The sequence below is a fragment of the Balaenoptera acutorostrata genome, chromosome 12 (genome assembly GCF_949987535.1).
Source record: "Balaenoptera acutorostrata chromosome 12, mBalAcu1.1, whole genome shotgun sequence".
NCBI classification, from domain to species: Eukaryota; Metazoa; Chordata; class Mammalia; order Artiodactyla; family Balaenopteridae; genus Balaenoptera; species Balaenoptera acutorostrata.
This window is the reverse complement of record NC_080075.1, coordinates 30637900-30665799: the sequence shown is the minus strand read 5'-3', so window position 1 is coordinate 30665799 and position 27900 is coordinate 30637900. Positions and strand designations below refer to the sequence as shown.

The window sequence follows — 27900 nt, the reverse complement described above, 5'->3', positions numbered from 1 at the left end:
TGCATGGCCTTCCTCCAGCAATGATGTCTACTGTCCCGAGACAGGTCTTCCTAATGCTGCAGTTCACCTCACTGATGCCATTCAGATCATCCGCCTCCTTCCTGCCTCAGTGCATTTCAGCTGAAGGAATGTTTGGTGACAGACTGGCAGATGTGGCCACCTACCATTTACTTCCCTGAGGCAGATATGATTCCAGTTTCACCATCTTTTATTGGATACAGAGCCACAAATTCTGATGCCCATTTGAGTCCTTTTAAATACATACGCTCGGGTACATTGAGCAAAGGGCATCTATGGGTGATGTGGAGCAAAGTGCTGGGATGGTGATGCCTGGCTGGGGCAGAAAAGTGGGGCCAGGGAAGGCCCCCTGGGGGCTGGAGGTACTGGCGCCACTTCAGAAACAAAACCAAAAAATGCTCTCCACCCCTCTGCCTGATGTGCTTGGGGTGAGGGAAGCTCCCTTCTCACAGCTCAGGCCCACTGCAGCCTGGCTGTGCAGGGAAGGCAGGGCCTGGGGCCAGTTGTGGAGGTCCCCGCCAGCAGGGGTCGCTAGAGCCAGGCCTACTGGCACCAGCCATGAGGCGAGTCTGCCCCTGCATGCAAGACCCCTGCCAGGGCAAAGCTGAGGCCTGGGGCCCTGCCAGCAGTGGCAGACAAGGCTCGGACTTGTGGCGGGGAAGCCTGCCTGATTGTCGGGGCAGTCTTGGGACTGGCCAGGGTCCCAAGGGGTTGGGGTCAGACTAGGAGCTGGTTGCCTTAGTTGGCCCTGGTATTCTGATCTTCACCCAATCCTAAACCTTATCCTCAGGCAAGGCTGTAGATGAACACACTTGTCCGGGAATAAATACACACACGATACACAGCAATATATACAGAAATGGGGCCTGGGACAAGGCTGGGTGAGAAAGCACAGCCACCAGGGGTAAAAAGAGAAGTGCCAGGCCCCTGGGGGAGGGAAGTTACACTCATCAGGGACTGATGGGCTGGGACACATCCCATTGGTATGAGTTAACTCCTCTGGGCACTTGGGCCCTGCACCCAGTCACCGTCTCTCCCGTTTTCACCCCAAGTCCACCAGGAACTGGGTCTTTGGCACCAATAGTCCCTCTGGAAAGATCTTCAACTTAGCGCCCAAGAGGGACTGGGGCATGGGCAGCTCCCCACCGGCAGCCCAGGGGACTAGAGACCAGGACCAGGTGGACAGGCGGGACCCAAAGGCAAAGGACAGAGTCAAACCTTGGAGCAGCACGCCTTGGGAAGGAGGTGGCCCTTTTTTTTTTTTTTCCCAGCAATTGCTGAGGGACTGGCTCAAACTCCACTCTCATGGGACTAGGAAAACATGAGCTGCCTTGGTCCTTAGGTGGTCTCCTGGCCAGTGAAAAGCCATGGTTCTGGGCAGCCCACTTTCTGTCCCTCAGGGATGCAGATACAGCATCTCCTTTGTTCTCTGCCAGTGCTGTGGGGAGGCAGCCTGAATAAAGCATGATATACTCAAGCCAAGTACCCCAAGCCTCCCAGGTGCTGGGCTGGCAAGGAGAGGTGGTAAGGACACCAAGTGGCCATCACCCATGGGGCCTCTACACATGCTGGGACCCCTGGAGCAGGGCCTGTGTTGGTTTGCTCTCACAGATACTCCTCTTTTGCATCTCCTCAGGTGTGAGATGTGGAAGAGGGCTCTCCTGTGGGTGAGTGAAGGATAAGGTGCTCCTAGGGATGGCCAGGCCCTTCATCCCTGTTCGCTGTCCTCAGCCCTAGCTGTGTGCTTGCCAGAGAAGTGACCAAGTAAACAAAAGCTCTCCACTCAGCAGCAGGGCTCATCCCCCTGGGGAGAGGCAAAAATAGCATCAAGCTGGTGGGGAGCCCGCAAACCCGCCAGTTCTCAAGGCAGATATGAAGGCCAGGGCACACAAGTCTGTCAGCCCCAGGTGTGCAGCAGTACAGGCTGTGACCCATCGTTCCCATGGGCAGAGGCTTGGACCTGTGCAATATGCACCCCACACATCCCTCACACACTCAGCTGGAAAATACAGGGCGGGGGGCTTGGCGGGTTTCCTGGAAACAGCCAAACTTGTTGAGAGGCAAACTTCCCACCAGCAGGAGAGGGGAGTCTTGTTCACTCTGCTGCCCCAGCGCTGGCGGTGCTCGGCACTACTGCACAGAAGGAACCTACGACAACCGTCAGGCCTTTCAGCACCACCTTTCTCCCACTCAAGCCTGCTGCCTGTGCACCCTGACCTCTCCCAGAACTGATGCCAGGCATTCCAGCGGGCATCTTCCCAGGGAGAAATTGCCCAAAGCCTTGTACTCAGGGATGGAGGCTACCTAGGGCAGAAAAAGCCCCTCAGTAGGACAGGCTCAGGCCAAGCAGGGCATCCCTTTGTGCTTTGTCCAGGAGACAGAGGGTCACAGGGAGCAGGGGCTATGGAGGGAGGATGCAGTTGGCAAAGCAGAACAGACACAACCAGGGCAACCAGGCCGAGTGGACCTCCACCTCCCTTCCAGGCCCCAGACAGAGGAAAGTTGTGCTTCTCCTTCGTGACTCCTGGGGACAGGGCTGGAGAGGTAAGAGCCAATGGAGCCAGCTGCTCTGGGGTGGGGATGCCACACAGCCAAGGCTTCGTGCAGGACTGGACAGGGAGTTGCCAACGTGCCACCCTTGGTATTTGGGGTCTTCAAAGGGCAGGGCCAGAACAAGCCACGGGAGGAAAATCATCAACAATGAAAACAGCCAGGACACAGCTGAGTGGGGAGCCAGGAGAGCTGGGTACACTTCTGATCCTGTGGGGGTCCCAGCTCTGGAGGCCTCCTTGCAGGGTAACCCAGAGCGGGGCTGATGTCCGTGCCAGGTTGCGGCAGAAAGTTGGGTTCCTGGAAAGGATTGAGAAACTAGAGGAGCCCAGCCCCAGCCAGAACCAGTGGCCTAATGATTACGACTGAGAGCCCACCCTGTAACAGGAGAGAAGGAAACCCTAAGATGGACCTAGATCAATGTTTGAAAGAACTTTCCAAATGAAGGTTGGCAGGACCCACGGCCTTTGCGCCACTGTGGGAGTCCTGAGAGGCGGAACTGGGGAGACCTGAGTCTTTAGAGCCATAGTGCCAGGAGCTAGCCCTCTGGGAACCGTGCAAGGGTTGGTGAAAGCCCCCATTTGCATTTTAAGCCAGTGGTTCTGGCTCAGGTCCCAGCACTGCCCCCGGCAGAAGACCCCCAACACAGCCCTCAGCCTGTGGGGCCAGTGGAGATTGAGGAGGGGGAAAAGTCCAATGATGGGGGGGTCTCTTCCTCATTCTTGGCCCCATGGGTCTGGCTCCCTACCAAAGCCACATCTTCAAGCAAGCTAGCCAGACGAGGAAGCAAACTAAACCACCCTCCTTCCGGACTCCTCCAGGCCCTAGCACAGAGGGCAGCCTAGTGATTCCCTCTCACGTAGCCTTGGGGACCCAAAGACCATCAGATTCCTGCCCAAGCACCCGGATTAGAAGTACATTCCTTGAGGACAGGAACTGCTTCTCACTGCTGACACCGTTTCCCAGAGGCTCGGGATTGGTGGAAGTTATAGAAACATGCACCTTTTAGCTCTGAATTTAGTTCTGGTGTGTCGTGGGTATGTGGTGGCTGGGAGGGATCTTGTCTTTTCTACAGCAATAAAAACTCGAAGTTTTCTCTACCTTGGGAGGGGTGGTCTCGATGTCCTGGGGAGAAGTTCTGGATGAACGTCTTGCCCTTTCCACGCCCACCCCACTACCTCGCTGCACCCCTACCTCTCACTTTCGGCTGGCCACATCCCCAGACCGCTAGGGTTATCCCTGGAAAATACGGACCCAGAGCCCCGGCGGGCTGCCTGGAGGGGGTGCCCCACAGAAGGCTGGGACAGGGCAGGGGGAAGAGAAGAGCCCTCCTTGCCAAGTCTGAGCTGCCTTGTGGAGCAACCCACTGGCATGGAGCTTAACAGAGGCTCCCGACCAGGAGGCTGGGCCTCACAAAGGGGAGACCTGCCCCAGCAGCCCGAGCGGCCGAGGTGGTTATTGCAGATCCTCAGGGCGATGACACCAAGTGCTGGTGGGACTCAGCTCTTCGCTGACTGGGCCCAGAAGGCTGCTCCAGCTGGGGTTGGGGTGGGAGTCGGGGGACAGCTGTCCAAGCCCCTGCCCTGGAGAGGCAGTGCTCAGGGTCAGGCCTGTTGCTCCACTGTCCCAGCAGGACAGGAGACTGACAACCCCTCCCCAGAAGCCAGGGATAACACTAGGCCACCAAAGGTCTAGTACAAATCAGGGTCCCTCTGGAGGTCCAAAGAGAGTGCCCTGGTGTGGGGCTGGCAGGGGCCCTGCCGCCCCCCACCCGGGTTAGCAGCCGCCTTCCACCTTGATGTGCAGGATCTTAGAGAAGCCGGGCCTCCGCCGTAGGGCCTGCAGACCAAACCTGCGTTAGTTCCCCTCAGGGCAGACAGGTGGAGCCCTCCCTTCAAACACCCAGGTCACCAACCCCAACCTAGGGATGCCACTGGGGGTCTTGGGCAGCCTCAGAGACAGCTGCTCACCTGGAGTTTTGTCACCATGTCCTCAAACAGCTTCTGGGCCTCAGGGCTGCTGGGCTCTTTGAAATAATCGGCAATCCCAACCTGGACCACAATGGACTTGAGGTTCCGGCAGATGCCTGGGAAAAGGTAAGGTGGGGGCCCATGTCTGATCTGGGCAATGGGGCTGTCTTCCCTCCTCTTACTAATTAACAGAATCAGAACCCTCTGAGAGACAGTCGTGTGCCAGGCACTGGGAGCAGATCCACGCTGCCCCGGGCTCAACGGGGCAAGGGGAGAAAGTGGAGGGTGAGGTCAAAGAGCAGTGGCTGTGGGGGACTCTGGGAGGACGAGTGGACAACAGTCAGCTGCGCAGGGGCTCTAGCACCTTCCCTGGCAGAGGGGACCGCTGTGCTCTGGTCTGGGCATGTGGAAATGAGTTACAAGGACGGAGTGGCTGAGGTTAGGCTGACGGATCTCGGCTGGAGCACTGGAGGCGGGGAGGCAGGGAACAAATAAGCGGGGAGCAGAGGGCTTAAGGGACTGGACGTTGCCATGAGGTCAGGGGAGGAGGAGCAAGAAGGTCAGGAGGCTGAGAGGATTCTAAAGGTTATGATTTTGGAGGCCAAGCAGTTAGTTCTGGTGGTCAGTCCAGGGTGGGGCCCTGAGGCTGAAGTGGGGGAAGAAGAGGATCCTGGAGATGACAAGAAGGTCGAGGAACCTCCAGTGCTCAGGACGTGAAGTCCTGCCAGGGGCCAAATGGTCCCGGATGATGGTCTACCCTTGCGCGTGTGCAGCCCCAGCTGGGCACCTGTGTCCTTAATGAAGGTGGAGGACTGACTGGGAGGGGAGTGGGGGCTGGAGGGGCCAGCGGAGGCATGTGTGTGAGCCCCCTGAGAAGTGTTCTAGGGGGCTCACACACATTATCTCATTAATCCTCCCACTCATTCGGTTTAGAAGTCAGCTTAAAAGATGGGGATACAGAACCCAAGAGAAGTACAGTAATTTGCCCAAAGTCACACAGCTAATAATCAGTAGAGCCAGAACTGAGACCTAGGTCAGCCAGTTCCAGAACCCATCTGTTCTGCCTTTGCCCTTGGCTGGAGGCTCGTGTGGGGGTAGATGGTAGATGGTGCTGAACAGCTCCTGCCTCCAACGTGGACAGAGCACAAGGCAATACATATCCACTGAACTGAACCATTTGGGTCAGATGCTGGCAGGCCTTAAATGCCACACTGGCCTCAGAAGGCACTGGTGGCAAAGCCAGGACTAGAACGCTGGTCAATCTGACCCCAGTGCTGGTGTTTGCTGACTAGGAGCGAGAGGGAGTCGGTTATGCTACTTGCTGACAAGACGTGGTAAGAGGCAACAGTGGGACCCCACCCCACGCTCCCCATCACTCACTGTTGAAATGCAGCAGGGCCTTGGGGGTGACAGGGGTGGCCGTGAGCACCAACATCTCCAGTCCCTTCAGGCCTTCCCGGCAGACCTCAGCCGCCACCTCTTGGGTGATCTCCGACACGTGGTCCAGCTCCAGGACCTGCAGTCGCATGCAGTTTCTCGCTAGGAAGAGGGAAGAAGAGGCAAGGTCCTGCTGACAAACACCCCAGGTCACCTCCTGCCACCACCCAGGCTGCAGCCCCGAGTCCCTCTGGGATTTCAGTGTTGCATCCACCCCTGCTTCCCATCACCCCCTACCCCAGTCCCAAGGAAAGACTCACCGAGTGATGCCAGGCCCTGCACCCCACAGCCGGCACCCCCGACGCCCAGGGCCCGGAGGTGGGGCCAACAGCGACCGATCATCTGTAGGCAGCGGTTACTGAAGCGCGTGGGCTGCTGGCTGGAGAACAGGGTGGAGGGAGGGCTGTCAGGGAAGCCCCTGGCTGCATGATACCCTAAGCCTGCTTCTCTGTCAGGACCTGCCTCTCAAAGGCGAGGCCCCACCAACCACCCAGCTGTTCAAGTCAGAAACCTGGGATCTTCCCTGACTCCTCCTCCCTCACCTCCTGCCAAGACCTGCAGATTCTGATTCCTGAATAACTTTCAACCCACAGTTCAGACCACCATCCATATTCATCTGATTATACAGCTAGTCTCCCTGCCAGTTCATCCAGCGGCTGCTGACAGCCAGCCCCTCACTCCCATATCCTTTCACCCAGTCATTCAACAAAAGCTTCTCAAGTGCCTGTCATGACCAAGAACAATTGAGCTGGGCCCTGGGGACACAGTGGTGACATATAGACATGGTCCCTGCCTCCAAGAGGTGAGCAGTGGGGGGGATGACACAGAACATTCCTAGTCTGATGTAATCCCATTTTTTAAGATCTAAAATCCCCCAGTGGCTTCCCAGTGCTTTCTAGACAAAATGCAAACATCTAAAACCCCTTAGGCAAGGCCTTCCGACCTTGGCCCAAACCTTCCTTTCCACACTCATTGCTTGCTGGGCCCTGCCCACCACTCACACCACACTTTCTCCTTCCCTGAACACTTCATCACTTAATAATCGCCCAGCATCTGCCACGTGCTCAGTACCAGGGATACAGAAATGGACATTCACAGCCTCTGCCCTGAGAAACATGAGTCTGGTGTAGACTGAAATATAGAGAAATTTTTGCAAAATGGACTACAGCAGGGGCCAGGACAAGGTGCAAGAGGAATGGAGACAGGGGAGCAGTGACAAATTCTACCAGGGTGTTAGTGACAGGACACTGGGGGACCCGGAAGGAGGTGTCATGTGGAGAGGGGCTTGCAGGGCAGGCGCAGGGAGTGAAAAAGCCTGGTATGTTTGAGGAATTCCAAGGAAAGCGATGAATGATCTCACACCCTGGATTCTCGGAAAACCAGCTCTTTTGTACATTATACAATGACCTCCCTGAACTGCCTTTCCTGTGCCAAACAAACCTGGCTATTTCCAGCTAGTGTGGTAAATAGCCCACTGTGGCCTCTGCAGCCTTTATGCACACATCTCATTTGAGCCAGCTATAGTCCTAATAAGATCGACAGATCTAATACCCCCTTCACTTTACAGTTGAGAAACTACGGTACGACTGGGTAGCCCAAAGTCACACTGCTAGCCGGCCAGGACATGATCCCAAGTCTGATTCTGAAGCCCTGCTCCTGTTGCCTGAAGACACAGACTGATGAATGTGAATCTGTCACCCCAAACTGCATATGGAATGGGCCCAGATCTGCTCAGTCCTCAGCCCCACACCCAGCCCCAACCCTGCCCTTCCGCACCCCTGCCTGGGCTCACCAGGGGTGAAGTGGCGCCACCTGGAGGGAGACAATCTCTCTGCAGCCTGCGCCCAGGGCCCAAATGACCTCATGGCCCACCGGGTCTGTGGCGCTTCTGTTGAAAAGACAAAGCTGGGGCCACCAACTCTGGTGGCCTCTGCTCCTTTCCCTTGGGCCACAGAGCTCTTGGGTCCCTTTGCCTGAGAGCCCTCGGGGAAGGATATGCAGAGCCCAGGGATCCCTGGGGCCCGAGGCCTTGCTTCTTGCAGTGTGGACCCACCTGTAGGTGACAGCCTGCAGGGCGCGGCAGTAGCAGCTGGCCAGCCAGAGTGAACGGTCAGTGAGGATGTTGGGACAGTGGGAGATGCGCAGGATCAGCAGATTCCCCCCAGCCGCCTTCAGCAGAGACTCTAGCCCTGCTTCCAGACAGCCCCTGGGGATAGCCAAGAGGTCAGGGCACTGTTTGTGGCCAGCTCCTCCTCTGGGAAGCTTCCCGACATCACTCTGGGTCTGCAGCTCAGAAGCAACCCCCACCCACCCACCGTGGCCTCACCGGGTACTCCGGGCATACTCTTCTTTGCTCTCCTTCTTGCCCCGCTGCCGGGGCTTCAGGTTCTGCAGTGTCAGCGAGTGGGCCTGGGTGCACCACTGAGCCAGCATTGCCAAGAACTGCAGGGAGAGAGGGGTTACCTGGGGATGAGGGGATCTGGGTTTGGTTGGCTGGAAGTGGACCAGCCCCAGGATAGGAGGCCTCACGAGAGCATTTCGGGGAGTCAGGTTGGAGCTGGGGTGCTGTAAAAGGCTGCAAGGACCAGACCTTGCGGGGCCAGACTCTGCCAGGGAAAAGGAGGGTTCACAGCATGGGTGATTGGGAGGGCAGGGCGGCAGGCAGGCACAGGCACCTTGGAACAGACGCGGGCGTTCTCAAGCAGCACCCGTGTCCAGACGGCAGGGTGGCGGGCCACAAAGCGCCAGTCCCGGCAGACCTCGGCGGCATGTAGCAGTGTGCGCGTGTCCAGGTAGGTGAAGATGCAGAACAGGGCGGCTCGCATCTTGAGGATCTCCGGGCTGATGACCTCATTGGAGCGTGAGGGGCTGCCCCTCTCGGCTCGCCGACCCCGCCCACTGCCTCCCTCAGGGCGGGCTGCATAATATCACGGGGTCAAAGGTCAGTGTGGGGTATGGGTGGGGAGCTGGGGTAGGGTAGGAGCTGCAGGAGGAATGGGCGTGACAGAACCATGCCAGGGGACCAGCAACTTGGGAGGAGGGACAAAGGGCCTCTGCTTTCCCCTCCTCTGCATCACCCTCATTCCTAGTTTTGCAAATTAGAAAAAGGTGGCCCTTCCTCAAGGGAACTTTCTTTTTAAGGTCGTATATCATCACATAGTCCAAAGTCATCCCCTAGATGAGGTGACTGAGTCAAGGCTGGAGAAGGAAGGGGCTTGGATAGAAACCCTGCATCTGTGAACAGAATGCAGGTGAGAGGTTGCCCAGAGCAGTCACCAGGGCACAGCCATGCACCCTGACCCGAACTCTCCAGCCTCCTGACCCCGACCCACTCACATATGCACATGGCTTTGTGTGGATACAGGAGAGGGTTCGCCCTGCTGTCCCCAGGCTTCAGTTTGAACACTCAACTCCTCTCCTGTGAATGTCATGTGAAGGGACCCCCTGAGCTGTGGCATCCTTGTGCAATACCCAACCTGAGTGCCCCCGTGCTACAGCAGCGCCCTGTCCCAGCAGCTCCTGCTCCAAACTTGCTGGGCCCTGCGTGGGAGGAAGTTTGTCATTCTCATTGTGGGAAGTCTGGGGCCAGGCGAAAGGCGGTGCAGGAGCCCAGGAGATTTACTGCCTCTGCCCTGTGTCCCCTGAGAGCGCCTGGCACCATGGAAAGACTGGCCTCTCAGTCCCCCTCCCAAGACTCACCAGAGAGCCGGCAGCTGCTCAACGGCCCAGCCATAGCAGGCCCAGGGCGGGGGGCATCCGAGGGGCCCTCAGCCTCTGACTCGGTGGTTCGGGAGCCCACATCCGAGACGTCACCTTCCTCCCCCTCCGTGCTGTGTCGGCGAGGTCTGCGCTGCCAGTTCTGGATGGCCTGGCGCCGCAGGCCTGAGCTGCGAGGGGGCTGGGCCCGCTCCAAGCCACCGTTGGCAGCCTGGACCCGTGTGCCCAAGCCCCCGGGGCCACTGTCCTCAGGGGCCCCCTCTTCTGGCCGGGGCAGCTCCAGACTGTCACTGTCATAGCAGCCTGAGCTCTGGGATGCAGCTGGGATGCGACTGCAGGCCCTGGGGTAGGGTGGACCAGATGGTGAGGAGCAAGGGGTCCTAGGCCTGCCTGAACTCCCCATGCCACCCCACCACTGGCCAAGGGCAACCCACCCACCTTACTTTCCAAGAGTCCCCTCTGAGTGTGGAAAGCCAGACAGAGGTGACCCGAGGAGGACGGGGGGAGGAGGAGAAGCCACGGCCCAGATGGGCCAGCCAGCCAGCGGGCCAGTGGATCTTTCCAGGGGGAGGGTGGGCTGTGTGGGGCGGGCCAGGCCCGCGGCTTACCCTGTGCTGGGAGAGGAGCCATGCCGTGACACCGCGTATGTGCTAGGCATGGCCAGGCCCGCGTGGTGTTCTCGCTGTGGGCCCCCAGAGAGGGAGGGAAGGGCAGGGGGGCAGAGGAGGCCAGAGGATGAGAAGGAACAGGAGAAACAGGGTACAAGATGGAGAGAAGGGGGGGTGGAGAAGAGAGAAGAAGGAGAACAGTTGGGAAAGATGGACAAGTAGACAGATAGACAGCCCAGAGAGGCAGGCTCACCAGCCCCCTCCCCACGCCCACCAAGCACCCCAGACCCCGGCTTGTGGCTCCTGGGCTCTCATTTGCAGGGATGGGCAGAGGCAAACCCCTGCCTGAGGACTGGGGTTGCTGGATGGTATCTCACTACAGCCTCAGGGCTGGCACTTCTGCTGTCAGAGGGGCTCCCCTATTCCTGGACCCCAACTTCAGGCCTGGAATCTGCTCATGGGGAAGAGCCAAAGAAGGAAGCACGGACCATCGTGGGGCGGGGGGTTGTCAGGCCATGTATGAGGCACGGTTGTAGGGGGTCAGGTGTGCAGGTGGAGGAGGGAAGGCAGGTGGGCACTCACCGTCCTGCCTGGGCCCCGGGTACTGGGCCCAGCACCACTTCCCCCACCTCCGCGGCCCAGGCTGGCACTGGGAGTGCTGCCACAGCTGCTGCTGATGACCTGCAGCTGCCGCTCGGCGCGGTCAGCCCGCTCGAGGAGCTCCTCGATGAACTGCTGCAGCCGCAGCTTGGCGCTGGCCTCCCGCGCCGCCGTCTCCTTCAGGAACTGGTCAATCTGCACCACCTCCCTGGGCCCGGAGCAGTCTCTTTACCCCAGTGCCTTGGCCTGGCTGCCCACCCACCCTCCGGAGGAGACCCTGAGCGGCAGGGAGAGACACGGGCACAGCTGGCCGCAGTGTCCGCTCGTGGTCACGTGGGCACACACAGAACACACCCAGGAACACTGCCCCACACAGCACAACGGCACACACAGAAACGCAAGCGCACGCTCCGAGTCATACACGCACACCCCACCAACCCAGCCCTAAACACACCACCAGACACCCTGCTCCCCACAGAGATACTCACAGGCGTGCTCAGTCACACACAGCCATCTCCTCCCTCCAGAAACACTCACGGGCACACACTTAGAGTCCACATAGCCCAGCAGACAGCCCCCCACGCTCATGTACACGTACTCATATCCCGTTCATTCACAGGTACACAGTCTGAGGCACAGTCCTACCAACACATTCAAACACACACACTTTCAGAAACATTCTCAGATTCAGAAAAGCACACTTATAGTTGCACCAACCTCCAGGAGTTGCACGGACACACAGTACATTTAAGAGTCATGTGAGTATTTACTCTCGAGTGCATTCACAGTTGTTCATGCATCTGTTCACCATTTACAGGCACCCTCTAGGTGCCAGGCACCATTCTAGGTGTTGGGGTGTCCAGCAGTGAACAAAGCAGAGAAAACTTCCTGCCCCCCATGGAGCTTATATCACAATGGGGACGAATAAATAACATCTGTGTACTTCATAATTCTACACTGAAAGACCAGAGGAATGAGGAGAAGCCAGCAAAGAAGACTGAAAAGAAGCAAATAGAGAGAGAGACGGTAATTCCAAGGAGAGTGTCTTAGAAGCCAAGTTAAAGAGGTGTTTCAAGGATCAGCTGTGTCAAATGCTGCCAATGGGCCAAGTAAGAAGATGACTTGGCCTCGGTAACATGAAGGTCATTTATGACATGGAGGATAGTGATGGAGGTGGACAACTGATCAGAGTGGGTTCAAGAGAGAAAGTGGGGAAAGAAATTGAAGACGAGGAATAGAAACAATATTTTCAAGGAGTTTTTCTGTAAGGAGGAGAGAAGGGGCGGTAGCTTAAGGGGGAGATAGGGTTAGGCAGAGTGGAGAAAGGACCGTATGTCTGTATGTTTTTAGTAATGATACAGTAGATAGGGAAAACCTGACGGCGGCAAAGGGAGAGGGGAGAATTGAGCCATGTCTTTGAGTAGGCAAAACGGAAGACGATCTGGTGTCACAATCAGGAACTGGCCTTGGTAGGAGGATAGAAAAGGAAGAGAAACCGTCTTTACACACGCGGTCACACTGCCATGGACTCAGAGTCCTAAACACACACCTTCATGACACTCTTGGCCACACGCGCACCACCTTTACATGCTAGTGGCCACCGATCCCATAGAATTTGGCCACATACATAGCCACACCCACGGTGGTGGCGGCGGCACAGTGACACGCGTGGTCACCTACTCAGGAACATTCGCGGACACACCCACCCACAAGGCCCTTCGGGCCACTCACTGCTGCTTGCGGCTCAGCTCCTGTTCCTTGTGCACCAGGTCCTGCTTGAGCGAGGCCAGCAGCTCCACACTCACGTCCACCTGGCGCGAGAGCTCGGAAGCGCGCTCCTCCAGCTCCTCCTTCTCGCGCCCCAGCCGCGCGCTCTCCTGCCGCGCAGTCTCCAGCTCCGCCGCCTTGCGCTCCAGCTCGGCCTGGAGCCGGCCCACCTGGCCCGCGATTTTCTGCTCCACCTCCTCGCTCAGCCGCTCCAGCCGTCGGTCCACCTCCAGCTTCTCCAGCGCGCGGATCTTGAGGCGAGCCAGGCCCTCTTCGTAAGCCACATCGGCGGGCGAGGGCGACGCGGGCGAAGCAGAGGCGGGCCCGGGGCCAGGCCCGGGCGGCGGCGTCGAGCACGCCGAGGAGGCCACGGACTTGCGGGCGAATAGCTCCCCCAGCGGGATCTCGATCTCGCGGAGCGCGTAGCGCGCGGCGGCGGCGGGCACGAGGCCCGGCTCAGCCAGCTCCTCGCAGGGCAGGCTGGCGGGCACCAGGTCGCCAGGGAAGTGGGCGAGGGGTGCGTGGTGGTGATGGTGGTGCAGCAGGTGTGGCGCCGCGGGGGACGGCCCGGCCGCCTGCTCCTTGCCCTGGAAGGACGTGCTCTCGAAGACCTCGCGCCGGGCGCCTGGCACGGCCAGCAGGGCGGCAGGCTCAGGCGCCAGAGGGAAACCGGAGGCGGCGGCGGCGGCAGCCGCGGCCGCCGCGGCGCCGTTGCAAATGCTGTTGGTCTTGGAGAGGATGTAGAGCGTCTCGTACGTGTGGCTGTACTCCAGGTGCGCGCGCAGCGACGACAGGCTCCGGAAGCGCTTGTGCTCCCCGCAGCGGGGGCAGCGGTAGGGCAGGTCCAGCGAGGCCATGGTCCCGCCGTACCCGCTGCGCCCGGACTCCACCGCGGCCGCCCTGCGGGTCAGCCGGGCGCGCTCATGGGGGGCCGCGGGCGAGCCCCCCTGAGGGGTCAGGCAGACTCAGGGCGCTGGCGGCCAGGGGCAAGGAGGCTAGAAGAGAGGGAGCAAGCCTTAGGAGGGTGGTATCCGTCCCCACCTCCAACCCATATCCCCCACCCATGACAAAATTGACTTCCCCAGAAAACACGTGCCCAGAAGAGAGAGGCGAGGGGAGACCAATGGCCAGACCTCCCAGAGGGGACTGGCCTGCTCCAGTACCTGTGTGAGGGCTGTGCATGTATGAGAGTGAGAAAGAATGAGAATTCTCTAAGAAAGAAAAAAAAAAAAAAAGCATTAGTTTTATTTATAATAGTTACAACCCGGACATAACCGAAGTGCCCATCACCAGTAGAATGGATAAATTGTGTTATATTCATAATGGGATGTTACCCAGCAATAAGAAAAGGAACCACTGGTACATGCAACAACATGGGTGAATCCATTTAATATTATGCTGCATGAAAGAAGCCAGACTAGATTGCATACTGCTGGATTCCACACATATGGAGTTCAAGAACAGACTAAATTGATGATGATAGAAGTCAGAATAGAGTTTACCCCTGGGGCCTATACAGACTGGGAAGGGGCAGGAGGGAACTTCATGTAATGCTGAAAATGTTCTCTATCTTGATATGAGTGGTGGTTATACAGGTGTATATGTAAGGTTATACAGTTTATACATATGTACACTTACGATTAGTGTACTATATGTACTAGCTTGTTACATCTCAAAAAAAAATGCTTATTTCGTGTCTTGCAAACCACACTCATTAGACCAGCTGGACTATTGGTACCATGTTGCAGTGACCAAGATGTCACCTCACCTGATGATACCTATGTATGTCACTGTTCCCGTTCCTGCTTCTGTCCCACTCCCTCCCATCCCTGCTCTGCCCTTTGCTTCAAGGGCCATGATACTTGTCTTCTCCAGGTTCCTCCTGGCACAAGTCACCACCCTTCCTGGCATCCCACTCCTGGTCACCCTGAACGCCTGCTGCCTATCCCCCCTCATCTCTGGCTTCCGGTCACCCTTCCCCTGCCTTGTGGGATCCCTACCCTATTCTTCACTGCCCTCCTCTTCCTAACTGGCTGTGACCAGGCTTCAACCACCTCTGCTATCAACTGTGCTCTTCCAAGTCACAGACCACCAGCTAATCAGACAATGTAGTTGTCATCAAGGGTCCTCACCTACTTCGTCCCTTGGATAATACTACTGACCGCTCCAGGTTCATAGGCTGCCATGAAGCTGCCCCGTTTGGGTTCTCTGACCTTTTCTTCTTGCTGTCTTCCTAATCTTCCTATCTCCTGATTGGAGTTCTGCCTTCAAGCCCCCTTTGCCTCTATCTGGTTCACTCCCACAGTCTGGTTTACTCACATCTTTAAGCCTTGACTCTCAGCTCTACCTCTCCATCCTGACCTACTCTTGAGTTCCATTTGCCTTCTGGCTTTCCACATGGATGTATGGGTGGATGCCTGTTCCCTTTGCCAGCCCAGCACCCAGTCGTCCCCCTGGCAACAGCACCCTGCTTTGACCTTGGGGAACCATCCTTCCTTCCCCACTTTCTCAGTCCATGTGGTCTGGGTGGCGGTTGATGGTTCACCCTTGCTCCATGGGTAAGAATGTGATATAGGCCTGGCCAATCAGAGTCCTGAGATGGGCACAGATCACCCAACTTGAGTCAATGAGTCATTTCTCCAGGACTTCTCTGGCATTACTGGGGAAAGCATCCTCTTTGGGCTCAGGTTTCAAAGCTGATGGGGAGGGCCAGAGCTGTGAGGGCCATCTTTGCCTCCTTTGGGAGGAACCACCTGGGAATGAAGGCAACACAGACAGGTAGAAGTGAGATGGAGAAAGAGAGATTCCTCACACTGTTTGAGATCCTGGTCTGTTCAATTGTGTGAGCCAATCAATTCCTTTTGCTTTAGCCAGCTGGAGTTGGGTCTGTGTTATCTGCACCAGAAAAAATTCCAAACTCAGAAATTAGAATCAGAAGTCAAATTTTTTGGGAAAAAATTTTAGAAGGAATTAGCTGAACTAAGAGGGACAGTACCGCTTCCCCTGCTCAGAAGTTGGTGAAGCCTGCTACACAGCAGCAAAGCAGCTGATTAAACTCTCCCACGGCCTCTAGAGCTCAGATGTTCCTACCAAGGCTGGAACTTTAGCGGACTTGTAGAAAAATGTCCAACAAGAAAGAGACACACTCTGGCTAAAAGGGGCCCATCTGAAAGCAGAGAGGAAGAAAATGCTCCTTTGCCCAGACAGGCCCTTTCTGCCTGAGGCCAGTAATTCAATATGGCTGAGAGTCAGATAATTAAGAGCCAGTTCTCTGCTTCTAGCTAAAGTCAGCTCAAGCAAAGACAGGCAGGCTGGAAACACAGAGGGAGACAAACCTGGGGCCTGATAGGCTCTTGACTCCTCAGGCCCTCTTGAACCCCTCCTGCTGTGCCCTCCCAGCTCAACAGAGGCAACCGTTGCTTCCAATACAAGCAGCCTTCCAGTGGGATGCAGTTTCAGGGAGAAGGGACAAACGAACTCTGCCTCTCATCATAGACTGGGAGTTTGCATTGCCCTGTGGCAAAGGCCTAGCTAGAGCCACAGAACCACGGGCTCCTGGGACAGGCAGAGCACCAAGCCCTGTTGCTAAGAGACAACTCCTCCTCCTCCCCCAGCACCATCACCAGGGACTTGATTCAAGAATTATAACTTTCAGTGGGTCTCTAGTTTGGTTAATAGCTCTGGGGATGGCTGAATACGAACTGACTGAGAGCTTTCTAATCATTAAAGGGATTGTATTGCCAGGAAAACCCCACAAACCTGGAAAACAAAGGCCAGGGATTACTCAGCCCCTAAAGTTTCCCACCCCCAAACCTGCACCAATGGGAGGTGACCCCTCAAAGCCCCTTTTGCACATGGCCACAGAGCATGAAGGATAAGGGATGCTCTCCGAGACAGCAGAACCAGAGCAGCCGATAGGTGGGCCAGGGAACCTCATCCACGCCGACTGGTCAAGCATGTGGACTGGGCTATGGACTTGTGACCCCTGAGTGTTCTCCCTCACCTCCCCTCTTCAACTGGGAGGGTTTTGTTCTTTCAGTTATCCAATTTTTCTTCCATCATTGTAGTTTGGCCATAAATTGAAAGACCATGAGGGGCTAGCTCAGTACCACGACAGATAAGATCTTGAATTGGGGCTGGGCATGGTAAGTGGTGAGAACTTGGAACGTCTCCTTCCGGAGGTGGGACAAGTGTGTTTTAAGTTTTGTGAGGGACAGTTGCATTATGATAAACAGAGAAAATTTTTAAATGATACAAGAAGGGGGATCTGTCTAGATCTTGGACAGAGGTGGAAGGCAGTGGACATTTATTGGTTTTGCTGTTCAACTCCAGTCCCCCTTTGTAGTTAGACACCCCAGTTTTCCCTTGGAGAACCGTTACCCGCCCCCCCCCCCACTCTGAGTTGATGTTGTTTGGGTAGGGCTGACCCCACCCCCAGGCTCCAGGGGAGCTCATGTGACCTTGGCCTGTTCATCACTCACAGTTATCACTGTGTACTGGGCGAGTTTCCTAGGCCAGGCCAATACAGCCACTCTAGACCTGTGCTCAGCCGGCACAGTGTGAGGCTGGAGCTGCTGGTGGCCCTTTCTGTCCTCTCTCTGGGTAAGAAGAAGAAAAAGACTCCTCATGACATCCCTTGAGCACCCAGATCCAGATGTGCCAAAAACTTTAACCCAGGACTTGTCAATTGTGTGAGGCGGCAAATTTTTTTGGAGATTAAATCATTTGAATTGGTTGCCAGTAATGAGGCTCTAAACTACCACAATGACCCACAGCGTCAAAAAACAAACCTTGGACTTCCCTGACTGTCCTCCCAGGCACCCCACAGCCCTGGCCGTCTTGATTTTGCTGTCTGCTAGCCATCAAGACCAGCTGATTTTTCCTTTGAATGCTCTCAACGCAACTGTTCTCGTCTCATGCTTTGTGGTCCCCCCACCCCTGGACTGCTAGTGCAGCCTTTGGTCTTACAGCTCTCTACCATCCTATATAAGGCACCAGATGCCTCTGACTAGAGATAACTCCTGCTCGTGATCCTTCAATGATGCCAATCACCTGTCAGCTGCAGCCAAACTCCTCAGCTTCATGCTTTGGCCTTGATGTACTCTTGCCAATTTGAAAAATGTCCTGGCTGTTTCACTTGCATTTTTTTGATGACTAATGGCTGGACATTTTTTCACAATTTATCAGTCATTTATATCTCTTTGGTGCCTTGACTATGTACTACTTTGCTCATTTTTATACTGAACATACATCTTTTCTTGTTGATTTTTGAAGTCTTAATTTATAATATTGATCTTTTGTCATTTATATACTACAAATATTTTCTCAAGTGTGTTGATTAGTTTTTAGTTTTGTTTACAGTCTTTATTGATATACTAAAGCTTTAAAGTTTCCTTCAGTAAAATCTTTAGGATTTCTCATTTTGTTATGCTTAGGAAGTCCACCCCTATCCAAGGATTATATAAACTTTTAGTACTTTGTGATCTCCCTTTTTTAAAAAGTCCAGAACGTTTTTTAAATTAAGGGCTTTAAACAAATAACCATAATATCATAACTGACAATGACTGGTAGCATGCAAATATTTCAGGCTGTGTGGTTTCCTTTATACACTGGACTTTTCATCCATCTAGAAATTTTTGGTATGCATGGTGAGACAAGGATTTTAAAAAACCCAACTTTTTTGTTATGGAGATTTTCACACATATTCCAAAATAGAGAGAATATGATGATGAACTCCTATGTACCCATCATCTAGCTTCAGAAATTATCAACTCGTGGCCAGTTTTATTCATCTGTACACTGTCCTCCGGCTTCACACCTCCTCCACCTCCACCACTGGATAATTTTGAGCAAATCCAAGTTATTGTATCATTTCATCTAAAAGTACATTAGTATGTATAAGATAGGGACTTACATTTCTTTTTAAAAACTAAATATTAGTCACTGTTCTAACATCACCATCTTTTAGGTATATTAACACTCAAGAATCTGAAAAAGTTGGTATAGACGATCTTATTTACAAAGCAGAAATAGAGACATAGACATACACAACAAACGTATGGATACCAATGGGGAAAGGGGAGGGTGGGATGAATTGGGAGATTGGAATTGACATATATACACTATTGATACTATGTATAAAATAGATAACTAATGAGAACCTACTGTATAGCTCAGGGAACTCTACTCAATGTTCTGTGGTGAGCTAAATGGGAAGGAAATCCAAAAAAAGAGGGGATACATGTATACATATAGTCGATATACTTTGCTGTACAGTAGAAACACAATATTGGGGACTTCCCTGGTGGCGCAGTGGTTAAGAATCCGCCTGCCAAGGCAGGGGACACGGGTTCGAGCCCTGGTCCGGGAAGATCCCACATGCCACAGAGCAACTAAGCCTGTGCGCCACAACTACTGAGCCTGCTCTCTAGAGCCCGCGAGCCACAACTACTGAGCCTGTGTGCCACAACTACTGAAGCCCGCGCGCCTAGAGCCTGTGCTCCGCAACAAGAGAAGCCACCTCAATGAGAAGTCCATGCACCGCAACAAAGAGCAGCCCCCGCTCGCCACAACTAGAGAAAGCCTGCGCGCAGCAACAGACCCAATGCAGCCAAAAATAAATAAATTTATTTTAAAAAAACGTTTAAAAAAAAAAAAGAAACACAATATCGTAACGCAACTATACTCCAATAAAAACTAAAAAAAAAAAAAGCGAGAGGAAAAAAACCCCTCAAACAGTAGCCTTGAGGGGTAAATCCAAAAGATGGTTCTCTGAAAAGACCAACAAAATAAATAGCCCTCTGGCAAATCTATTCAAAGAGAAAAAGAAAGAAAACAAATACATAACACTATAATGAAAAGAGGGATATAACCACTGACACAGAGATTTCTTTTAAATTACTGAAATGCTACCAGTTACAACCCCTGGCCCAAATTTTTGAAAATCTGGATGAACTGAATGCTTTTCTAGGAAAATATGAATTATCAAAATTGACTCAAGAAGAAATAAAAAACCTGAATACACTAATGGCTATAGATAAAACTGAGCAAGTTGGCAAAGTGACCAGGTGTATATTATAAGGAGAACTTGGTTCACACACACACAACTGTTCAGGAACAGGGTTATTCTTCATGCGTGTTCAGCCGGGTTTCTGAGCGCCTGTGTATGCCTGTCCATCTCAACTAAGCGCTGGTCCTTCCTGTGGGGGAATCTTGCCTACACAGCACCTTGCTAGCCAGGCTTCTAGAAGAGCAGGGGAAGGGGGAGGCGTGGGGGTATAGGCCTGAGTGTGGATGTGCAAGCTAGAGGAAGGAAGGGGCTTCTGGGATCCAGGTGGCTCTTCACCTGAGGCCAGCCCACCCCACAGTTTCCCTCCATCTGCTAGAGCTGAGGAATGGCTATGAATCATTCTTAGGAATATATCTGCCTAGATCTACCCACCTCCTCAGCATGAGCATGAAGCTTTGCCTGAATGCAAGCAAGAAGGTGATGGAGGGAGGAGGGGAGAGAAGGAATGGGCAAAATAGAAGTGTTGTCTATTCAAATTCCATCACAATCCTGTACTGTGATCACCTTGACAGAACAGTCAGAGATTTTCCTTTGCATTCTAGTCTCCCCAAATCAGCAACCTCTGCAGACCTAAGACCTGCCTCCTTTTTCAGCCTGGCCCTGCCTCCTTGCCATCCTCAGAACTTGTTATCTCCTTCCCCCATCTCAGACGTCTATCTCAAGTCTACTTTCTTTTTTTTTTTTTTTTAAATCTAGGGGGATTCCAGGGACTCCAGTCCCCAGTCAATACTATTAATACCTAATTTTTTTAAATTTATTAATTTATTTGTTTTTGGCTGCGTTGGGTCTTTGTCGCTATGCGCGGGCTTTCTCTAGTTGCAGCGAGTGGGAGCCACTCTTCGTTGGGGTGCGTGGGCTTCTCATTGTGGTGGCTTCTCTTGTTGCAGAGCATGGGCTCTAGGCACACGGGCTTCAGCAGTTGTGGCACGCGGGCTCAGTAGTTGTGGTTCGCGGCTCTAGAGTGCAGGCTCAGTAGTTGTGGCACACGGGCTTAGCTGCTCCGCGGCATGTGGGATCTTCCCGGACCAGGGCTGGAACCTGTGTCCCCTGCATTGGCAGGGGGATTCTTAACCACTGAGCCACTAGCGAAGTCCAAGTCTGCTTTTTTTTAAGTCCAGCCCAAGGTTGTTTTCTTTGGGTAGAAGACTCAATCAGAAGCATTAGCTTTTTTTTTTTTTTTTTTTTAAGGCTTTCCAGTGTGTGAGTTTCATCTCCTCAAATAAGACCAACCATGTCAAGATGTGTGTCTTCTCTGACTCCTGTCTACTGTCACATTTTCACATGTTGACTCTGCCAGAAACACAGATAGTCTTGCATTTTCATGGCCTCCACTACCATGTAGTCACTGGGAGTTCCTGCAGTGAACATTATTATTTTTATCTGCTCAGCAAGTCTTCTTCACCTTCTGGTAATAGCAACATCTCATCTTCTCTTTGGTGAGCTGCCCCTCCCCACTCCATGTGGTTCTGACAGGGCTGCCAATCCCAGTAGGGTGGACCCAGACCTGACCAATCACTGTACCCCCATCTTCTTGGCCGTCATGATTCCTCAGGCTGAGCCAAATGAATCCTTCACTGAGAATTTATATGAAAGACTGAGGAGTCCTCTTGACTCTCTGGGATCACATGCTAGGGATGATGAAGCTGTCTATGGCCTTTTGCAACCTCCACCCATCACATGGAGAAAACCCATGACTGGTGGGGAGAAAATGTGGCAACACTCAGAGTGAAGCTGAGTCAAGAGTTAGAGAGTCTTGGGCTTCCCTGGTGGCGCAGTGGTTGAGAATCTGCCTGCCAATAATGCAGGGGACACGGGTTCGAGCCCTGGTCTGGGAAGATCCCACATGCCGCAGAGCGGCTGGGCCCGTGAGCCACAATTACTGAGCCTGCGCGTCTGGAGCCTGTGCCCCGCAACGGGAAGGGGCCGCGATAGTGAAAGGCCCGCGCACCGCGATGAAGAGCGGTCCCCGCACCGCGATGAAGAGTGGCCCCCACTTGCCACAACTAGAGAAAGCCCTAGCACAGAAACGAAGACCCAACATAGCAATCAATCAATCAATTAATCAATAAAAAAAAAAAAAAAAAAAAGAGTTAGAGAGTCTTCACCCACTTTTTTTTAAAAAATATTTTTCTTATTTATTTATTTATTTGGCTACATTGGGTCTTCGTTGCGGCACATGGGCTTTCTCTAGTTGCAGTGAGCAGGGGCTACTCTTTGTTGCAGTGCACGGGCTTCTCATTGCGGTGGCTTCTCTTGTTGCGGAGCACAGGCTCTAGGCATTCAGGTTTTCAGTAGTTGTGGCACGCGGGCTCAGTAGTTGTGGCCCGCGGGCTCTAGAGCGCAGGCTCAGTAGTTGTGGCGCACGGGCTTAGCTGCTTCGTGGCATGTGGGATCTTCCCAGACCAGGGCTTGAACCTGCATTGGCAGGTGGACTCTTAACCACTGCACCACCAGGGAAGTCCTTCACCCACTTTTGAGAACCTGCGTACAGTTATGCCCAAGATCTACTCATCCCTCTTTTTTCCAGTTATATGAATTGGTACATATCCTTTTTTTGCTTAAAATAATTTGGGTTGGGCTGGATTTCTGTCATTTGCAATCAAAAGTCTTAACTAATACCCTTATAAATCTGTATTTCAAACCTAGAATTCTCTCCTAAACACTATTCCAACATGAATTCATTCAACGTACATTTACTGGGTACCTGCTCTGTGCCATGAACTATACCAGGTGCTGTGCTAGGGATGTTGAGGACACACAGACCTACAAGATCCAATCCTTGCCTTCAAGCAGCCTGTGATCTGGGGCAGACTAAGGGATTGGATGGTGTAGTCATGAGATAAATGTTATGCCAGAGACTGGCACAGAATTCTACACTTAGCTTGAGGAACTGGGGGGGTTGGGGAACCCCTAGATGTAGTAGCATCTAGGCTGACTCTTTCTTTATTATTAATTTTTATTGGAGTATGGTTGCTTTACGATGTTGTGTTAGCCTCCACTGCAGGCTGACTCTTGAAGAGCAAAATAGAGTTGTCAGGTGAGGAAGGGCAATTATAAGGTTGGGGAGGGGAAGAAACAATCCTGAGCAGCAGAAAGAGCACATACAAAGGCAAGGAACTGAGAAAGAGTATACCTCTCACAGGGAAGGAAAATGTAAACTCCATGAGGGTAGAGACATTGTCTTTCTCGATCACTGCTATTTCCCCAGCACTTAACAACAGTGCCCGCTAAGGGCTCAGTAAATGTTTGTGGAATGAAGGGATGGCAAGGACTTAATCAGATGTAGTTTAGAGAATGGACTACAGAGGGCCAATGTCAGGAAGAAGGCTACAGGAACACAACACGGAAATTGTTAGCCAAGGTAGCAGGAGTGCAAATTGGGAGAAGGATGGATCTGGGAACAATTAAGAAAGGAGAGGGGAGAAGGCTTGGTGACAGAATGACTGCGGTGGGTATGAAAGGGAGGAGTCAAGGCTCAGGCTCAGGTTTGGAGTTTGAGCTTCTATGTAGATGGGGATGAGGCTCAGTAAGGAGGGAAAATGAATGAGGGCAGGTTTGGGGGAGAGAGAGTGAGTTTGGTTGTAGATTCCATGAGTTTGAGGTTCCAGTGGGCCTTGGAAATAGAGATATTTGGTACATAGTTTGCAATATGCAATATGGAGCTGAAAATACAGTTTTGGCAATTTAAGCATAAAAACAAAAGTGGATGAACAGGACCACGGAGAGGGTGCAGAGAGAGGAGAGCAGGGGGGAAAGGTGGACCCTCAGAGAGACAGAGGAGGGAGAAGAACCAAGAAGTTCCTAAGAACCAGCAGCAGAAATGGTTATTCTGGCAGGAAACCTTAGGGAAGAGAGGATGTCATGGATGGAAGGAGTGGGAAGGAGTATAGAAAACAGTGTAAACAACAGGAGTTGACAACTCAGGTCAGAGCAGAGGTGGAAAAGGTCCACTAGTGACTTTAGAGAGGGCCACTTTGATGAGCCTGGCTGCTGTGGGTTGAGAAGAGAGTGAGGTGAGGATGTGAGTAGACGCAGGAAGCTCAGCTGTGAAGGGAAGGAGGCTGCATGGGAGAATCAGAGACAGTACTGAAAATGAAAGACACCTGAACATATTTAAATGCTTCTTAGAGAAAACCTAATTTTAATCTATACCATCACTTCCGCTAGCCTGAGGCATGGATAACTCAATGCCTCAGACCTGTAATTTATAGCAATTCTTTTTTTAAAAGTGTTTCTTAGAAGCAGCAAGTAGGGAAGACGAAATGGATGATATTTCAATGTAGGTGGCTGAGAGCTTAATATGACCAATAGTGAACTCATGATACCACAATGCTCACCCTGAAACCTGTTTCTTCCTCCTGTTTCCCATCTTGACCAACATGCTCATTGTCTACTTGGCACCCTGCGTGCAACCCCCAACGCATCTCTGAATTCTCAAAGTCCCCCTCAGATCTCATCAGTTGCTGATTTTTGTCAACACTATCTTCTAAATATTTGACTCTATTTGTTGCTTTTCCTATACCCCTTTTCCTATTATCCTCTTCTATCTGGACATTGATACTGTTTCTAACTGGAGTCTCTAACTCCTCCAGCTTTGAATTCTCATGGTTTCCTCAAAAAGAGATCCAGTCATGTCACTCTTCTTCTTATAAAACATCTCTGAAGGCAGGCCATCTTCTAAGAATTCAAGTCCACCCTGCCTTGCCTGCCCTCAAGGCTGACTGGAATCTGACCACCACTCAGCCTTGTCAGCCCTAGCTTACACTTCCCACGTGCATCCTTAGTGAGCCCTATGGGGCTTAGCTTCACTGAGAAGTGCCATGTGATGTCATATCCTTGAGTCTTGGCTCATGCTGGTCCCTCTTCCTGGGACTACCTCCTCTAATCGGTGAATTCTGCAGGCCCAGCTCAGATGCTACCCTTTCCATGAAGCCTTCTACCCCCTCCTCCAGCTCAAGTCACATCACAACATGAATCACTCCTCACCATAGCTCTTCACACATGGTAACAAGTATCACATACTGGATGGTCATGGACCTGTTTGCACATCAGATCCTACCCTTCACATACATTGGAGGGCAGGGGCAATGCAACTGACTCATCCTCACACCTTCCACACACACAGTAGACCTCAGTATATTCTTAGAGGAATCACAATGAATAATGGAGGATGAATTGATTGATTTATGTAACCAAACTGATTTCCACCCCTCATCATCATGGAACTGGGTGAATTTGGTTACAATTAAATCAATCCGAGAATCACCTTGAATAACATTTGCTTCCCCAGCTCTGCAAGTCACCCACTGGGAGGTAAGAACTTGCTGTGTCTCCTCAACACTGTCTCTCTAGCAGAGCTCCAAGGCTTAGGACTTGTCTGCTTCATTCTATTTTATCCACCCAACAAAAAGATGTCAAACACAAAGGCCCATGCCAGGCACTGAGGACACAAAGATGACTAAGACAGTAATGCTCTCAAGGTGCTTGCAGTCTAATAATCAAAGCAGTGAACATTGACCTACTAGTTATTCTGGTGAGACAACATGGTTTTCACTTAGCTCTCACGACAGTGCTGCCAAGTACGTAGTATCACCTCCAGTTTAGGATGAGGAAATTGAGGCTCAGAGTGGCCAAATCACTGGTCCAAGGCCAGTAAGTGACTTAACAAACTGTTGCTTTGGTGGCACCCAATGAGCCATGCCTCCCAGTATTCTTGCCCTTATGCGGTCCTCTCCCACACTGACTCAGAGCTTGGCCATGTGACTTTGGGCAATGGGACATTAAAGCCTGATGCAGGCAGAGGTTTGATAAGCAGATCCATAGAGCTTATCCTCTTTGAATACTTCCTCTTGGGATCCGGCTGCCATGTAGAATACTTGAGCTAGACTACTGAGTGATTAGATGCCACGTGTGGAAAGGCCCTGGAGGATGAAAGGCCATCTTGATGTTCCTTTCCAGCCAGTCTCTCTCAACTGTATGCACCTGAGAAGGGGCAAGTGAGCCCACAGTCACAGCCAACCCACAGACCATAATAAATAATAAATCAGTGTAGTTTTAAGCCCCTGTATGCTGGAGAGGTTTGTTATACACCAGTGAATAACTGAAACAGTGACAAGCTGGGATTTGAACCCAGTACTATTTGACTGACTTCAAAAACCATGCTCTTAGTTTCAGTACTATGTTCCTTCTGGTTGGGAGTGGAATGTCATACCAATACTATAATATTCATAGGTTGGCCCATAGTAGCACTCAATAGGTATTTGTTGAATGAATGAATAAAGGGTGTGGTGGGCGACCAGAGAGGTAGGAAAGTCCAGGGAATTCAAAGGCAGGTTGGCAATTACCTTTCCACAACCATGACCCCCTTTCCCACTACAAATATTCCAAAAACAAACATTCCCTAAATCTAGAAACAAGTATGTGGATATCACCAAACTCCCTCTCTCGGTCTCTTTCTCTGTTAAATTCAGATCAGGCAAAATTGAGAATTTCACAGAGTTTGGTTTTCGATGTTCATTCCCCTTGCCCCCAACCCTCTACCATGCCCCTGGCATCTTCTCTCCCTCCCACCTGGCCTTCTGGGCCCAGCAGCTCTTTCTCCCTCTTTCCATATAAAATCCACACGCAGGAAAGCAGAGAAGGTGGAAATTACAGAAATGGGGGACGAAGATTTGTATATTAGTAGATGGCATTACAGGCCAAAGAAATGAAACTCTAAGCTCAGTGCTTCCAGGAGACATCTGCCAGCAGGTGGAGGAGGTATTTTAAGGATGGGGAGCCAGCTGGAGGTGTCCCTGTGGTTGGGGAATAAAGGAATGCCCCCTGAATCCCCCAAGAAGGCAGAGGCTCTGGCTCTCCACACCTGGGTCTGTGGCCCAACATCTGTAGCTCCCAGAGTAGTCACTATAGCCTGGTGAAGACCCACAGGGGTCACTGTGTCCAGTCCTCTGCTTCTTGGCAGCTCTGACACTGCCTTTTCTGTTCTAAGCTCCCCCTCATTCTTAGGCTCCTGCAAGCATGCACACACCCCCCAAGGTCACACACACATGGCTCCAGCACCTGGATCCCACACCCTGAAAACCATCTGGGCCCTTCACTGCAGACTCAACCTAAGGAGAGAGCAGGCCCCACTCCTGCTCACAGGCAGACTGTGGCAAGTGCACACAGGCACCGTGGCACACACTCACATGCAAAGCAATGCGGTGGGGAGCACACATCCAGACCACTGTGGGCACAGTCACCGGTGGAGGCACTGGGATATGAGGAGACATAAACATGCGTGCACACACATGCACACCTCCAGACCATCCAGACTTAGCACACGTGCACAGGGGCACCCAAACCCTCCCACCCTCAGACATCCGCGCAGGTGCCCAGCCAGGCCGCAACACCAAGCCCCTCCCCCACCCCTTTTCAGAAGCAGGTGGAGAGGGCTGGGGTTTGAGGGCGCTCTTCCTCCTCCCTCCCTCTGGCCCCGGCTCTCCAAGGTCCAGAGTCCCGGTGGGATCTGGAGCCCGCCCCGCCCCCCAGCCTGGCTCGAGGAGCGACTGGCGAGAGGGGGGATGGGAAGCCTGGTCTCAAATCTTTCTGATTTTAAGTCCTTAAATTAACCCCTTCCTTGCCTCTGCCCTGGCCTGGCCTGCCCAAATCCCCTCCCCCGCCCCGGTCCGGGAGCCTCTCCGGCCTCCAGAGGGCTGTGGGAGAGAAGCAAGAGAAGGCGGCAGCGGCTGGGGTCCTCCCTGCCTTCTCTCCAGGAGCGGTCCCGCAGCACGCCCGCGACTCGCCCTTACCTACTCCACCCCGCGACGAGGCCAGGCCCCGCGGCCCTCGGCTGGGGGTGCAGAGGCAGCCCCCGCGTGCCCGGGCCAGATGCAGGGCCGCCTCGGGGCCTCGGATCTCGTTCCCCTCCGCAGCCTCGGGTGGCCGCCGCGGCTTGCGCCCCCGCCTCCCTCCCGGGGCGGGGGCGGCCAAGCCTCCCAGCCAGTCGCAGCGGGAGGGGCACACAAACAGGGTGGGGGAAGGATGGAGGAGGGAGGAGGGGGCGCGCGGCCCGAGGAAAGGAAGGGAAGGGGGAGGGAGGCGGCAAGGAGGTGGGGCGGAGCCGGCCCCTCCTCCGGGGCGGGCTCTCCTGCGAGCTGGGGAGCCGCAGATACCGCCAGAAGCG

At 53.3% G+C, this 27900-nt stretch overlaps 1 protein-coding gene across 3 annotated transcripts; it reads right to left on the bottom strand.

The window, feature by feature from the left end:
• Positions 1 to 52: 52 nt before the first annotated feature.
• Positions 53 to 27662, bottom strand: FBXO41 (F-box protein 41). Of its 3 annotated transcripts, XM_057558803.1 has the most exons (14): positions 27527 to 27556; positions 13831 to 13878; positions 12632 to 13662; positions 10883 to 11108; positions 10301 to 10374; positions 9675 to 10033; positions 8651 to 8892; positions 8302 to 8417; positions 8029 to 8181; positions 7768 to 7863; positions 6236 to 6354; positions 5919 to 6077; positions 4539 to 4654; positions 53 to 4407 (listed from the first exon to the last, which is right to left on the bottom strand). In XM_057558803.1, exons 3-14 carry the CDS (start codon positions 13522 to 13524, stop codon positions 4345 to 4347), a joined length of 2616 nt encoding a protein of 871 aa, XP_057414786.1. In that variant the 5' UTR covers positions 13525 to 13662; positions 13831 to 13878; positions 27527 to 27556; the 3' UTR covers positions 53 to 4344. The 3 variants fall into 3 exon arrangements, with proteins under 3 accessions (XP_057414786.1, XP_057414787.1, XP_057414788.1); XM_057558804.1 differs by lacking the exon at positions 13831 to 13878 and having other exon boundaries at positions 27527 to 27662; XM_057558805.1 differs by lacking the exon at positions 7768 to 7863.
• Between the last annotated feature and the right edge of the window lie 238 nt (positions 27663 to 27900).

What these genes read in the sequence shown, in the direction of transcription:
- FBXO41 (XM_057558804.1), bottom strand. Translation starts at nt 13,524, where the DNA reads ATGGCCTCGCTGGACCTGCCCTACCGCTGCCCCCGCTGCGGGGAGCAC. An exon ending in GAGCTGAGCCGCAAGCAGCA is followed by an intron (nt 11,109 to 12,631) that starts GTGAGTGGCCCG and finishes CTCCGGGCCCAG; the next exon opens with GGAGGTGGTGCAGATTGACC. An exon ending in ACGCCCGCGTCTGTTCCAAG is followed by an intron (nt 8,418 to 8,650) that starts GTGCCTGTGCCT and finishes CTCTCCCTGCAG; the next exon opens with TTCTTGGCAATGCTGGCTCA.